Source organism: Nilaparvata lugens, chromosome X, assembly GCF_014356525.2.
Source record: "Nilaparvata lugens isolate BPH chromosome X, ASM1435652v1, whole genome shotgun sequence".
Lineage (NCBI taxonomy): Eukaryota > Metazoa > Arthropoda > Insecta > Hemiptera > Delphacidae > Nilaparvata > Nilaparvata lugens.
The window spans coordinates 90,779,973-90,794,168 of record NC_052518.1 but is presented as its reverse complement, the minus strand read 5'-3'; the positions used below and the strand labels follow the sequence as shown (position 1 = coordinate 90,794,168).

The 14,196-nt window shown below is 34.5% G+C and overlaps 1 protein-coding gene across 1 annotated transcript in view; it reads left to right on the top strand.

Annotated features, from left to right (window-relative positions):
- The window catches only part of LOC111043958 (twitchin), a 226,797-nt gene that overhangs the window by 163,996 nt on the left and 48,605 nt on the right, over positions 1 to 14,196 (top strand). Inside the window, 9 exon segments of the mRNA XM_039442103.1 lie at positions 516 to 648; positions 1,867 to 2,047; positions 3,528 to 3,672; positions 5,496 to 5,618; positions 6,286 to 8,094; positions 8,636 to 8,735; positions 9,921 to 10,084; positions 11,649 to 11,930; positions 13,011 to 13,310. Of these exon segments, the coding sequence (XP_039298037.1) occupies positions 516 to 648; positions 1,867 to 2,047; positions 3,528 to 3,672; positions 5,496 to 5,618; positions 6,286 to 8,094; positions 8,636 to 8,735; positions 9,921 to 10,084; positions 11,649 to 11,930; positions 13,011 to 13,310 (3,237 nt within the window).

Genomic DNA, 14,196 nt, shown 5'->3' with positions numbered 1-14,196 from the left:
TATAAGCAAATGCTCAACTTTATTCATATGGCCCATTATATTGGTATTGAACATGAGTGAACGAATAATCAATTATGAATCTATTTTGATATATTGATTGATTGAGAACAAATTCTATTGGCATTGAATATATGTATTTCCAAGTTTGATATTTTTTCCATGTCAATCGATCATGTGTGATGTTAATGATTACTTGTCGGTATCGCTACATATTTTAGCTGTAACCGACGTTATTAATACTTAAATTATGTCTTCAATCATTTTTTATATTTTATGAAAATCACTTGATATTGATAAAACCACTGCTTGATCGAACAATTTGATATACCAGTTCCAGTTGTTCATCATTATCAATTTCTAGTAAACTGTTGTTCGGTGTATTTTTCACCAAATAATGAGGCTCTCCCATTGATGAAGATATATTTTTGTATTTATTACAATTTTAATCTTCTATTGGAAAAAATTATCGATTCTGCCAGATTTATTGAAATTAAAAAAAAATATTTTTTCCTCAGTGGCCCCAAGAATTGACAGGAAGAACCTGCGGGATGTGGTTTTGTCAGCTGGCACAACATTGAAGTTTGATGCGAACGTCACTGGTGAACCAGCTCCCCACGTCGAGTGGCGTGTCGGAGGTATTCCTCTCAAGTAAGTGCCACTTATATTGTAAAACTTCTAGTGCTGTTTCACTGAATAAATGTTATGAGAACATAGAAACACTTGAAACTGACCTCATGATCGGAAAGTGAGGCGTAGTCATCTTAAGTATGTCTAACTTGAAGTTCAATGTAATGTACACTAATGTATAGGTTATCATGTTATACATGATTTTCCCAAGCTATTAGAGTGGGAAAACCTGGAACTACTCACTCTAATATCATCAACAGTAGGGACTAACTTTAATGTACATGCAATTCAAAAAACTTGTAGATTATTCCTAATCTTTTGATATTTCGATTTATTCCACTAGTACAACAGTATCTTGAAGTAACACGATGGTACTAGTAGAGCTTGATATCACTATTTTTTTCATATTTTTATATACATTTTTAATATATTAATGTATCTGACACCACAATAATTGACACCACCATAATAAAGACTAGCATTTTTGAGCATTATAATTATTATAATGCTCAAAAATGCTATAGTCTTCTACATCACATCATACAATAGGTGATTATTATTTCGATCAATTTTCTATTATTGTATAATAGTATTTGAAGATATTTATTATTGCAGTCAAAGGGAAGGGCGCAATTTTAGCATTACTGGAGCTCAATTATTTATATCTAAACCGAAAAAACTTTACTTTTGTTTACCTTGTGAAGTAATTCAACTTCAGATCAACAACCCATTTAAAATAACTTAGCATTTTCAAGCCAAATTGAAGGTATTTTATGGGAAAAAATAATTTATGAATAAGAATAATAAATTATGGGAATTTGCAGCACTTGTAAGTCATGCAGAATGATTAATCAAAGCATTCGATAGTCTCCCATTTGACGGTTTCAAGGATAGTTCAGGTGAGATCAATTTATCTATGAAAAGAACTTTACTACTCATCGACATAATCCTATTTGTATGTAGAATTATATAGAATAATGTAGTCATTGAAACTCCTCTGTTATTCATTCACGTGATCATACATTAGTAGGTTAATTCAAGGATGAAATCATTGGCACTCCTGTATATTTATTTATTTATTTTATTTATTTACAATGCAAATGACACTAATGTAATAACATTGAAAGGTGAAATAATAAGGTAGTCCTTGTGCTATTTTCCTTCCAAATCTATAAGTGACAAAGTCCAAGATAAGGTTAGTATTATATTGCAATAATACTTTTGATATTTTCTCAACAGGACTGGAAAGAACGTTCAGGTTGACAACCCTGATTATTATACCAAGCTTGTGATTCGACCAGTTGCAAGAGGAGACTCGGGAGAGTACATTGTTACAGCAACTAATAGTTCTGGAAAGGACTCGGTCACTGTCGAAGTGATTGTCACTGACAAGCCCACTCCACCTGAAGGTCCACTTCAGGTAAATATCAACACAAATAGAAAAATTCCTATTTAAAAAATTTCATAGGTAGAAGATTTCATTAATTTGGTAGTATGCAACAAATGCCTATCTTTAGAATAAAGGCTACTTCAAGAATACTAATAAAACAAAAATCTAACTTCTATTTTCTATTAGATTCAGACTTAGGATGCCTTTTTCTTATTATACATAATGTACATGCACCTTTACACCAATTATGAAACAAATAAGTTTTTAAGAAAAAAATATATTTTCCTGATGTTCAACAAAAAAGCTTAGGTATTGTTTTAGATTGGAGTTCAAACATTCAATTTAATTCTCTTCAAAAGGCTGTGAGATTCATCATGATCCATTCATTTGAATTACATTCCTAACTGAGTTGATCAATTTATTATTACTTATGGAATTGAAATGTGTGTATCAGGAAATTGAAATCAATAGAAGTGAATAGAACAATCAGCATAATTCCAATGTAAAGTTATATGATCAGTTATTAGGTAGAAAAGTATCATCTCCAATCATAATTTATCCAGTTGAATATAAAAACAGGATTGAAAACGAATAATATGAAATACTGTTTTAATTTTCATTTTTTACTTCCAAGTATGTCATCTTGAGAAATATTAGATTCTGGCATAAAACTGGTTACAATCCATTCCTCTAAAGACTTATTAGAGGTCTCGATTTGATGTCAGTTATGTGTAGGGAAAGATTAGTTATCATTATTAGTTTCCAATGTATCGTTCAATAATCGACTTTGAAAATTTCCACTGAGATGATAGTTGATGTTTAGCACTAAACTAAGAGTCTAACTCTGGAGACGTTTGAACCAAGGTGAAATCATCACTTAATGTTCTTAGTTTACAAATCAATTCTGAGTAATAGTATATAGAATCGATAGGATAAGTCTATCTAAGGGTTTCTTCACACTTAGCTATGCTACGTTGAAATACGTCCCATCTCTCAATATTAAATCCAAGCTACGAATATGTCTCGTTTACATTCGTAGCTTGGATTTAACATTGGTAGATAGGAAGTATTTCAGCATAGCTTAGCTAAGTATGAAGAGATCTTCACATACTTATCTCTCTCTCTCCCTCTTGAAGAGATCTTCACACTTTGCTATGCTACGCTGAAATACGCCCCATCTCCCAATCTTTAATCCAAGCTACGAATCTGTCTCGTTTACATTCGCAGCTTGGATTTGATATTGGTAGATAGGAAGTATTTCAGCATAGCTTAGCTAAGTGTGAAGAGATCCTATGACGATCAATTCTTATGCTACCTTCCCTCTATGATAATAGTATAAACGTGTAAGATAATTTGTCGAAATATTATCATCATATAAACGATTTCGATTTCAGCTACATTTGAGTTTGTTATATGTTTTTTTAACATGGGAAAAAATAATTTTCGAATCTGTTCTCCAAATTATCCATAATCATAGATAAGGTTTTGAGTTGGTGTGCTTATGTACCAGGTATCAGACATCCATAAAGAGGGATGTAAGCTGAAGTGGAAACGACCAAAGGATGACGGCGGTACTCCAATTGAATATTACCAAGTTGACAGATTTGAGCCCAACAAGTGTATGTGGATACCTTGTGGCCGCTCAACTGAACCAAGTGAGTAGAATAGAATAAAAAAACAAGAATAGAATTATTTTAAATCATATCATCGTTTGTGTTCATTGAGATTGAAACTGTCAGCTATCATAAATAACATCACTACTCCTTATTCAACTATTTTTTTATGTATAGGTTTTTATATCTTTATAGCATTTGTATTGTGTAACTTGTGTTAAGGAGGCAAGTTTTGGCTTTTTACCTGTTTGCCTCACGTATTTTTTGTATGAAAATTAATAAATAAATACATAAACCAATGCTGTCAGTTTGAATTGAATATCACTACAGCCCAAGAGGAAACAAAAAAGTGCACTGGTGACTGGAACAGCTAGAACTCTAAAACATGAACACTAAGCACAATAATTCGTTAATAAATACTTTACTTGAATACTTGAGTACTGAAACTAAATCTTGAATCACTCTATAGGGAGTTCCACGTTCCAAATATTAACATCGGTTTGCTATCATTGCCTGTCATTAGACAAAACAGATAGCTCTATCCTTTTCCAAGGCCGCACCATTGCCAATTTTTCTATTCTATCTCTTCCTCTTACGAAGCGCTACATCCCTGCGTGGACCTTGTCCTCCTTGACAAGCCTGCCTCTTCCAATTCCTCATTCCTAAGTATGTCAAGTCCTTGTAAACATCCTGCAGCCAGCGAGTTCTATAGCGGCCTCTTCTTGTTCTTTCCATTCTTACAACAAGCATCTGCCTCTCCATTTTGTTCTCTTACATTCTCTGCACATTATCTAACCACCTAATTTTTCTATACTTAATATACCGTACTATATCCCTTCCTTGTAAAATGGTGTTTATTTCATTATTGGTTCTAATTTGCCATTCTCCTTCTTCACATATCGGGCCATAATTTCTTCTCAAACTTTCCTCTCAAAAATCCTTTATGCTAGATTTATATATTTGATATAAAATTAATAACTATTTAAAAGGATCAACAATTAATATTATACCAGATATCCGTGATAGCTTTAATCACATTTATCTACTATAGAAGGCGGTGGAAGAAGAAACGTGACAACAACGCTTTCCTATCATTTCCACTGATTTCTCCCCATACATAACTGCAGTGAAATTTACAGCTACTTTCAATAAATCATGACCATAATTTCTCTTATAAACAATAATTAGAGTGACACATTTTGCAAAAATAAAATGTAATAATAAAGATAAATTTAAAAGATTCAAAGAATTTCTGCCCACAATTATACCTCACATAAGAGGTTTTTATACTTTCAAGTACATAAATAAAACTATTGCCCGGTTTCACCAACCTCGGTCAAGGCATTTGAATATGGTTAAAGTCTATCCGATGGTCAAATCAGAAAAATGTACAGTAATCTGACTTTTTGACGGTCTGTCGGTAAGTAGAAACGGCATTCAGTGCAAATTACCCTCTGAATATGAGCAGCATAACTGATATATTAAGTATCATGGGGTGTTACTACATTTACTATATTAAAGAATTTAATTTTGATTTTCGTTTAATAATAATTATTAATTCATTAGCATTTGAATAATTACAATATCTCATTAATTTCCATCTATCACAATCAGATGTAGCCAATAGCAAGCCAGCTAACATGTTAGTCAACTTCAGAAAAGTACAGCTACGAGAGTGGACCATGTTCAGATTTGACCGACGGAGTTTTGATCAATCCCGAGGTTGGTGGAATGTTTGAATGAACAGTCAATTTTTTATGGTCTAACTGATCATGGCTAGGCTATATTTGATCAAGGTTGGTGAAACCGCGCATATATCTCTGTTTAATTATCATTGTTCTTATATTATTTTGTTTGATTTTCAGCAATGGAAGTAACTGGTTTGACACCTGACAGCGAATATAAATTCCGTGTAGCTGCTGTCAACGCGGAAGGTGAATCAGAGCCACTTGAAACTCTTGAAACAATCGTTGCAAAGAATCCATTCGGTGAGTCACTTTCCTTATCCAAAATATCTCTCACCTAAATATTCAATAAAACCAATATTTATCCTGAAAGAAATCGTGACTTCCAATGATAAGTGGAAAGCTATGGAGTATTTTCCATGTCACTCATCATTAAAACTCTCTGATTTGAGAAAATTCACTGATTATGATTTACCAAGAGAACGTTTCTTATAAATTTATTTTATGACTGTCACAACTGTATATTTTTAGGCCTATATGAACCTGTTATTAAATTGTTCACTGTATTCCCATTAAGGAAAAAGCTCATTAATAATGTAAAATAATTAATGACTTGTCATCTAAATGAGCTCTCTCACTCTAATAGGATAGTTTATCTAATGATCTCTGATGTAATTTTCTCTACGTTGTAATCTATACAATTTTCGTGACATAAGAGGTCTTCAAGATAACTGTATGCAATGGTATTCATCATTATTATGAAATATAATGTCATCTGATGCAATAGTTATTCAAAAATGAATTCTATCATTATCTAAGATGTGTTTTTGATCTATATAATAAGTTAATATCACCTTCTAGATCATGTTACAATTCATTTATGATTTGTAGTTTCTTACGTCTGACAACCAAATACAAAACGTCACTTCGAATTTCCATACTGATCGGCATATTCTCTTATTATTTGCAGATGAACCCGGAAAACCAGGACACCTGGTCGCCACTGACTGGGACTCAGACCATGTTGACCTCAAATGGGATCCACCAAAAACTGATGGTGGCTCTCCCATCACTGGCTATATAGTCGAAGTGAAGGACAAGTTTGGAAACTGGGAAAAGGCTGCTGTTGTTCCGGCAACTCAGCTCGATGTTACGGTTCCAAACCTCACCAAAGGAGAACCATACGTGTTCCAGGTGCGAGCAGTGAATGCTGCGGGTCCTGGTGAACCCAGTGATCCCACTCCAACAATCATTGCCAAACCAAGAAACCAGGCTCCCAAGATTGATAGAACAAATCTCATTGATGTGCGTATCAAGGCTGGACAAAGCTTCAACTTCGATGTCAAAGTTAGTGGAGAACCTATTCCAACAACCAAATGGTTGCTGGGCAGGAAGGAAGTGAGACCTGGTGACAAGATAAAGGTACAGCATGCTGATTACAACACAAAACTGAGCGTTCGTATGGCTACTCGTGCCGATTCTGGTGAATACACTGTAACTGCTGAGAACGTGAACGGTACCGATATTGCCGAAGTCAAGGTCACAGTAATTGATAGACCAGATCCACCAAGAGGCCCGTTGAAGGTGTCTGACATCACTGCGGAAGGATGCAAACTCACATGGAAACCACCAGAAGATGATGGTGGACAACCCATTGAAAACTATGTGATTGAGAAAGTGGATGAAGCCACAGGTCGATGGGTACCTGCTGGAGAAACAATCGGACCGGAAACGTCATTAGATATTGCTGGTCTTACACCAAACCATAAATACAAATTCCGCGTGAGAGCTGTGAACAAGCAAGGCAAATCTGACCCTCTCACCACTCCTCAAGCTATTGAGGCAAAGAATCCATTCGATGAACCAGGCAAACCTGGAACACCAGAAATCGTCGACTATGATACAGACTTTGTACAACTCCAATGGGCTAGACCTGAGAAAGATGGAGGCTCTCCTGTCACAGGTTATATCATTGAGAAGCGAGAAAAGTTCAGCCCAAGTTGGGAGAAGTGTGCTGAAGTTGAAGGAGACGTGACCAAGGGTACTGTGCCAGACCTTGTGGCCGGAAACCAGTATGAATTCAGAGTGAAAGCTGTGAACAAGGCGGGACCTGGTGAAGCTAGTGATGCCACCAAGCCTCACATTGCTAGACCAAAGAAGTTGGCACCACATATTGACAGGAATGCCATGATTGACATCAAGGTACGTGCTGGTCTTACCTTTGAATTGGACGTTCCTGTAACTGGTGAACCTCCTCCAGTCAAGGAATGGATCCACAAGGACAATATGGTTCTGAACACAGACAGAATTAAGGTCACAAACGAGGATTACAGAACTAAGATTCATGTGATCGACGCTAAGAGAGGAGATAGTGGAAAATACACTTTGACAGCTAAGAACATGAATGGAACAGATACTGCCTCTGTTACCATCACAGTTCTAGATATTCCTCAGCCACCTGAAGGACCTCTCCAGACTTCTAACATCACAAAATCATCATGTACCATACAGTGGCGTCCTCCTAAAGATGACGGAGGCTCTGACATCACTCATTATGCCATTGAGAAACAGGATTCAGAATCGATGAGATGGGTTCCTGTAGGAGAAGTTTCGGGTACTCATATGAGGGTTGACCATCTCATTGAGGGACACGACTATAATTTCCGTGTGAAGGCTGTCAACAAGCTGGGTGATTCATTGCCTCTCACTGGACAGAATCCCATCACTGCTAAGGATCCTTATGGAAAGCCAGAGAAGCCTGGAACACCTCAAGCCACCGGTAAGTCTCTCATGCCATATTATAAATCAACTCTTGATCTTAAAACGAATTTCCAACTTTTACATTATAAAAGCCTCCTAAATTCAATGAAATTAAATTCTTTTTCTTCAATGACAATCCAACCGTGAATCTTTGGATAACAAAAATAGACATTCCAAAACCATTGAGTCAATAACAGAAAAAATAGTTTTTCCTTTTTAATCATCTCAGATGTAATCATTCTCTATGTAATCATCTCATATGTAATCATTCTTTGTAATCATTGAATCAAATCAATGAATGATCAACAATATGCAATTAAGCTATCTACTTCTACTTACTATTTTACAGCTACTAAATTAAAAGAACTCTTTAGGCAATAATGATTTCACTTTATAATAATATGTTTCCTGTTGTAAGAGTAGATCTACCTTTTTTATATACATACATTTCTCATTTTTCACTTTTTCCAGTACACAATTGGAAGGTTCCAATATTATTATGTTTTGATCGTTAGTGATTTATTCTATAAAGAAGGCTAATTTTAAATATCAATTTGCAGACTGGGGTAAGAACTTCGTCGACCTCGAATGGAACCCACCAAAGAGGGATGGAGGCTCTCCAATTACGTCCTACATTATTGAAATGAGGCCCAAGTTTGGGTGAGTAATCAGTTTCAATAGTCAGTAATCATTTTATGAAAATATAACGTGAATTTCACCCAATTCAAAATTTCAGATTCATTTTTACGACTTATTATTATGATGGATATATATGATCTTAAAGATTGAATAATGTTTTAATTTGTTAGAAAATGTATTGCTATAATGGATAAGCGCATATTAAGCTGGATTCCCACATATCAGTGTCAGTAAACGTGACCGGCACAGTAAAATATTATGATTCCCATGAGTTCTAATTGTACTGTTCCCACTCAGCCCGACAGAGTCAGAATGAATAGTCTCATTAGAACTCATGGGAATAATATTCTCACTGTACCGGACACCTTCACCGATACTGATATATGGTAATCCAGTTCTATTCATGATCAAGAAGATCATGAATATTGTGCCTGATCAAGAAGATTGAATAATGTTTCCTGAAATAGAGTAATAAAGAACATCAACATCAGAGAGTAATAAAGAACATCAATATCAGATTGTTTTAGAAGAGTTTACTATGAATTAGGGTAAGGATATCACATACATTTTGTGTACTCTGATCCAAGAACTTATATCCTTATAAGTCCATGTAAAAATCATTACATTTTGTGTACTCTGATCCAAGAACTTAATCCAAATCTAATTCATAATCTAGTTAGATCTGATGACACAAATAATCCGATAAAAAACTTGATTAGTTATCCTGAAAATTATCGCTCAACTTTTTTTAATAGTTTTCTTTGAAGTGAATACCACTTTCAGTCAATTAAAATACTGATAAAACGTTTTGAATCAACTTATATTTGCATTTATACCTCAGAATTCGCACACATTATTAATGTAGCTACAAAATTCCTAATCTAATATCACATTATCGGATAATTTTGATATTGCTATATTTGGAAATTTCTATCGAATTCTTTTTAAAATGCTTGTTATTTCCAATAATGCAATTTCACTCAATGATAGCCAAACTGATTTTGTATTTTTTTTAATTTCTAATTTTAATTTTAAATATTGTTATTATATCTTGACAGGGGCTTTGTAATGTTCGTGTTTTGATGAATTGTTCTGTGAATCAATAATATATTATGTATCTGATTAGCATAGCGACTTCTATTTGTATGAGTACTTGCTCAAGAACAAATAATAAAACTATTTGAGTTGCATTGCACCTGTTTTCAGAACATGGGAGAAAGCTCTTGATGTAGCCGGAACAGTAACTAAGACCAGGATTCCAGATCTAACTGAAAACGAGGAATATGAATTCAGAGTGATTGCTGTGAATAAGGGTGGTCAGTCAGAGCCAAGTGACGCATCACTGCCAGTCATCACCAAGCCTCGATTTGGTAAGTTATTTCAATCATTGATTCATAAATTAATAATAAATTCATTTTCTTCAAAACGAAAGTAAAAATTGTATTTGTCAAATATTCATACAAAATAGAAAATAGCTACGCATAGGATAGATTGAACTCTTCATTTAAAATGACTTGGCAGAGTATTCGGAAATTAATTAGGAAACAATATTGTATTTGCTTTTTGGGATGTCTTTGACTGTTTATTTATTTTTTGAATGAAGAAAAACGAATGAAAGTTTGGACTGTTTGTCCATTCTACTACTCAACCACAAATTAAAATTTAATGGGAATAAACCCACTCAGCTATGGTGATCCATGCACAAGAGTAGAAGTGAAAATACTTGAGTAATATTTGTGTGAGCTGCAGATAAGTTTTATTGGGAAGGTGGGTTCACATATTATTTGAAATAATATTCTCTATACTTTGATGTCTTCCTGTCTAGTGCAGGAATTATTGTTCATTGTTATTCCTCATGATTTAGAAATATTGTCAATCTTACTTGTGTAACAGTCACATATGAACGATAAGGATATCTGTGTGGATTCTATTTTTAAAATAGATATTTGTAAGTTTGAGTTTCAACTTTAATCGAGTCAACTCTCCGTTTCAATTTCTACTATCGTTTGTAAAGGGTCCTTCACACATGGAGAGTTTACTAGCTACTAGCCATCTATTTTGCTATTTTATAGTAAAACATCTCTGTGTATTCCGTCACTAGCCAACAAGCAGGCTATTAAACCAGAATTTTTATGTTTGAGATGTTTTATTGGCAGAAATAAAAAAATACAACATCCTAGAAATACATAATAGAAGTATTATAAATTTGATAACATGGGAAAATACTATCACAAAATAAAATGAAATGCCAATTGAGTATTCTCGAGGTACTTAGACAAGTCTGTTTGAGATGGTAATATAAAAATTGATCACCTAGCGCTAAAATAAAAAGTAGGCCGACAGTCGCCTATGAAGTGACTCATATTACATAGCAGTATCGATGATTTATCAATTATAGCTTTGAAGTATATTGAACAATGATTGGGAAAAAGTTGAAGACCAACTCGCTAAAAGTTGACCAACTTTGCCCACTACTCGCCGACGTTTAAGCCGTGTGTAAAGGGAGTTGATAGTTGAAAAGCGTCAAGTGGCAAGCCTGTTGTGATGAAAATACCACACGAACTGGTTAAAGCCGAAGTTGGAGAGTGATTGATTGATTGATTGACCATTTGCCTTTATTAGGGCGGAGTTAGGACTCCTGGTCCTCTCTGCCACACACTGCATGAGTGACAAGCTGCATGTACGCGTCAACTAGCACACTCGCCGACTAGTTGGCTTCTAACTACCAGGCTAGTAGCTAGTAGTAAACTCGCCACGTGTAATCGACACTTAAACTCTTGAGAAAATTATCGCTTTCCAAAAAATTGTGTAGCCGAATTTTATTATTTCTATTGAAGTCCCCGAGTGGTTTAGACTATGTTTGTTTGCTGTTTATTTTATGATAAATGTGTTCTATTTACTTTCATGACAACAACCATTGATTGTTTGTTATAGTGGCTCCTGAGATTGACTTGCTCGCCCTTCAAGATCTGATTGTGACGGCTGGACAGAAAATCAGCTACACGATTCCGATCGAAGGATCGCCGAAGCCAACTGCCAAGTGGTCACTCAATGGATCACCCATTCCAGGCGATGGCCGCGCTGATATCAGAACGTTCAGCAATCAGACTCTGTTCGAAATTCCGTTCTCTGTACGATCTGACACCGGACGTTACACTCTCACACTGGAGAACAGTTTGGGAATTGCATCAGCTTCGGCAACCGTTACTGTCATTGGTACGTATAGTGGTTTTTCGAGTGAGAAAAGTTATATTAATTCAACCTCTGATGATAAAATTCAAGTTTTATAGTGTAATATCTCATTCCCTTAGTTAAAATAGTGTTTGATGTTTCCCTTAGCTCCTATAGTGTTCACTTGAAAATTTTATTTTGAATTGAAAGCTCTTGTTTAATTATTCCCAGTTACATGGTACACCGCAGGTATTCCTAGTTAAGAAGACTATTTACTATTTGTTGATAAATCTGTAATACTTGGGAGGTTTTTTATAGATGTTATGACTACTGCACATAAACAAAAATGAATATTTTTGAGTGAAAAAGTTATATTAATTCAATCTCTGATAATAAAATCGAGGTTTTAAAGTGTATTATCTCATTCAAATTTCTATTAATAAGATGATTTTTCAACATGAAACGATACTAACATTCAGAAAAATTCATGCAACATCAATGTTGCCAATAACATTGTTAATAATGTCATATTTTCAAAGACTCCTCAATTTCTGAATAAACATGATACGTTTGATTATTTATTTAAATGTATTTCTAATAGATATATTTTTGTCAAATTGATAGATCTCATGCAACTCTTACAAAAGTCAATACAGCAAACGTAATGCAATAAACTTTCATAGCTTCTTCTATTCCATTCAGGAAGATATTTTACTTCAGTTTTTACAATTTGGGAATTTTTCAATACCACTCCGTTTCTTCTGCACGCATATAATAAATCAATAGAGTACATTTGATGCAATAAACTGCCATAGCTGTTCATTATCACTTGTGATATTATCCCACAGTGCTGAAAAATTTGATAATTTTTTTTCAAATACCACTATTTGTTCTTCTTGACTGACAAGCGTAGACAATTGAAGCGTATTTTACATATCAACGCTCGCTGATATTTTCCTACAGTGTTGACAAATCGAGGATTGCATTTTAATAATACTATTATTTCTTGACAGACAAACGTAGAAAATTGAAGTGTATTCCATATATCAACACTAGCTGATATTTTCCTAAATTTTTGACAAATCGATGATTTTATGTCAATAACACTTCATTTTTTGTTGACAGACAAGCCATCTCCTCCTGAGGGACCACTGGAGGTGACCAATGTGAGCAAAGAGAGCTGCAGATTATCGTGGAGAGTGCCCGTGGATGACGGTGGCTCACCGATCCTGCACTATGTCATTGAAAAGATGGATCTGTCACGTGGTACGTGGTCGGACGCTGGAATGGCGCCAGTTTTAAATCATGAAGTGGTGCGTTTGGTGCATCGCAAGGAGTATCTGTTCAGAGTGAGGGCTGTCAACAGCGTTGGAGAGTCGGAACCTTTGGAGCTCACCAAACCAGTTATCGCCAGAAACGAATTTGGTAAGTATCGTTCAGCAGAACCTGATAGTAGATATCAATCATAGGAATTACCTTTTTTGTAATTTTGTTTTCAATCATAGAAAACTTGCTTCGATCCTGAAATATAGGTGGAAAATGCTAGACATAGAACTTAGAAACGTCTCAATAATATAATTATATACATTTTTTCATAAATAGTAGGTATCACTCACTGACAATTTGCTTGCGTTCATTTTGTTCCTGAAATATAGGTGGTAAATGCTAACATATAACTTCGAAACGTCTCAATAATAAATATACAGAGTGAGTCATATGTATGGGAACCCTTCAATACGTTGAAGACTGTTGTAGATATAATACTGTAACTTTCAGGATAAGTTATTGGTCGAATACTCTAACTTTTGACGTACAACTGAATTTCAACCCCTCATAAGGGGGTGACTTCGGTGTAACTCGAATATTTCAAATGTAAATACCCATTAGTACATCATTTTAAAGACCTTTTTAAAACAAGAAAGATGACAACAATAAAAAATTTCTATGATGCTTGTATCCAAAATGGCTAACTCTGTATATATATTTTTGTTTAATTTATTCGAATTCTTACACAATATTATATTGAAATACTCAAGCAATACAGTAGCTGTAAACGTTGTAGTATATCAAATACATGTGGGTTGTACCAAATCAAAGTATTGACATCTTATATGTGCAGGTTCTACTTCTGTTTTGGAAATGTTTATTGAGTTAATATAAAATAAGTGGAAATATTTCGTGGTGCTATATTGTGTCTTTTAACTGACTCAAACATTTCTAAGACCTCATGAATTGACTTGCAAATTTTATGCAGCTCAAAACAGTTATTAGTTGTTTACTAGATAGAGATTTGAATAAAATGGTGCAAATT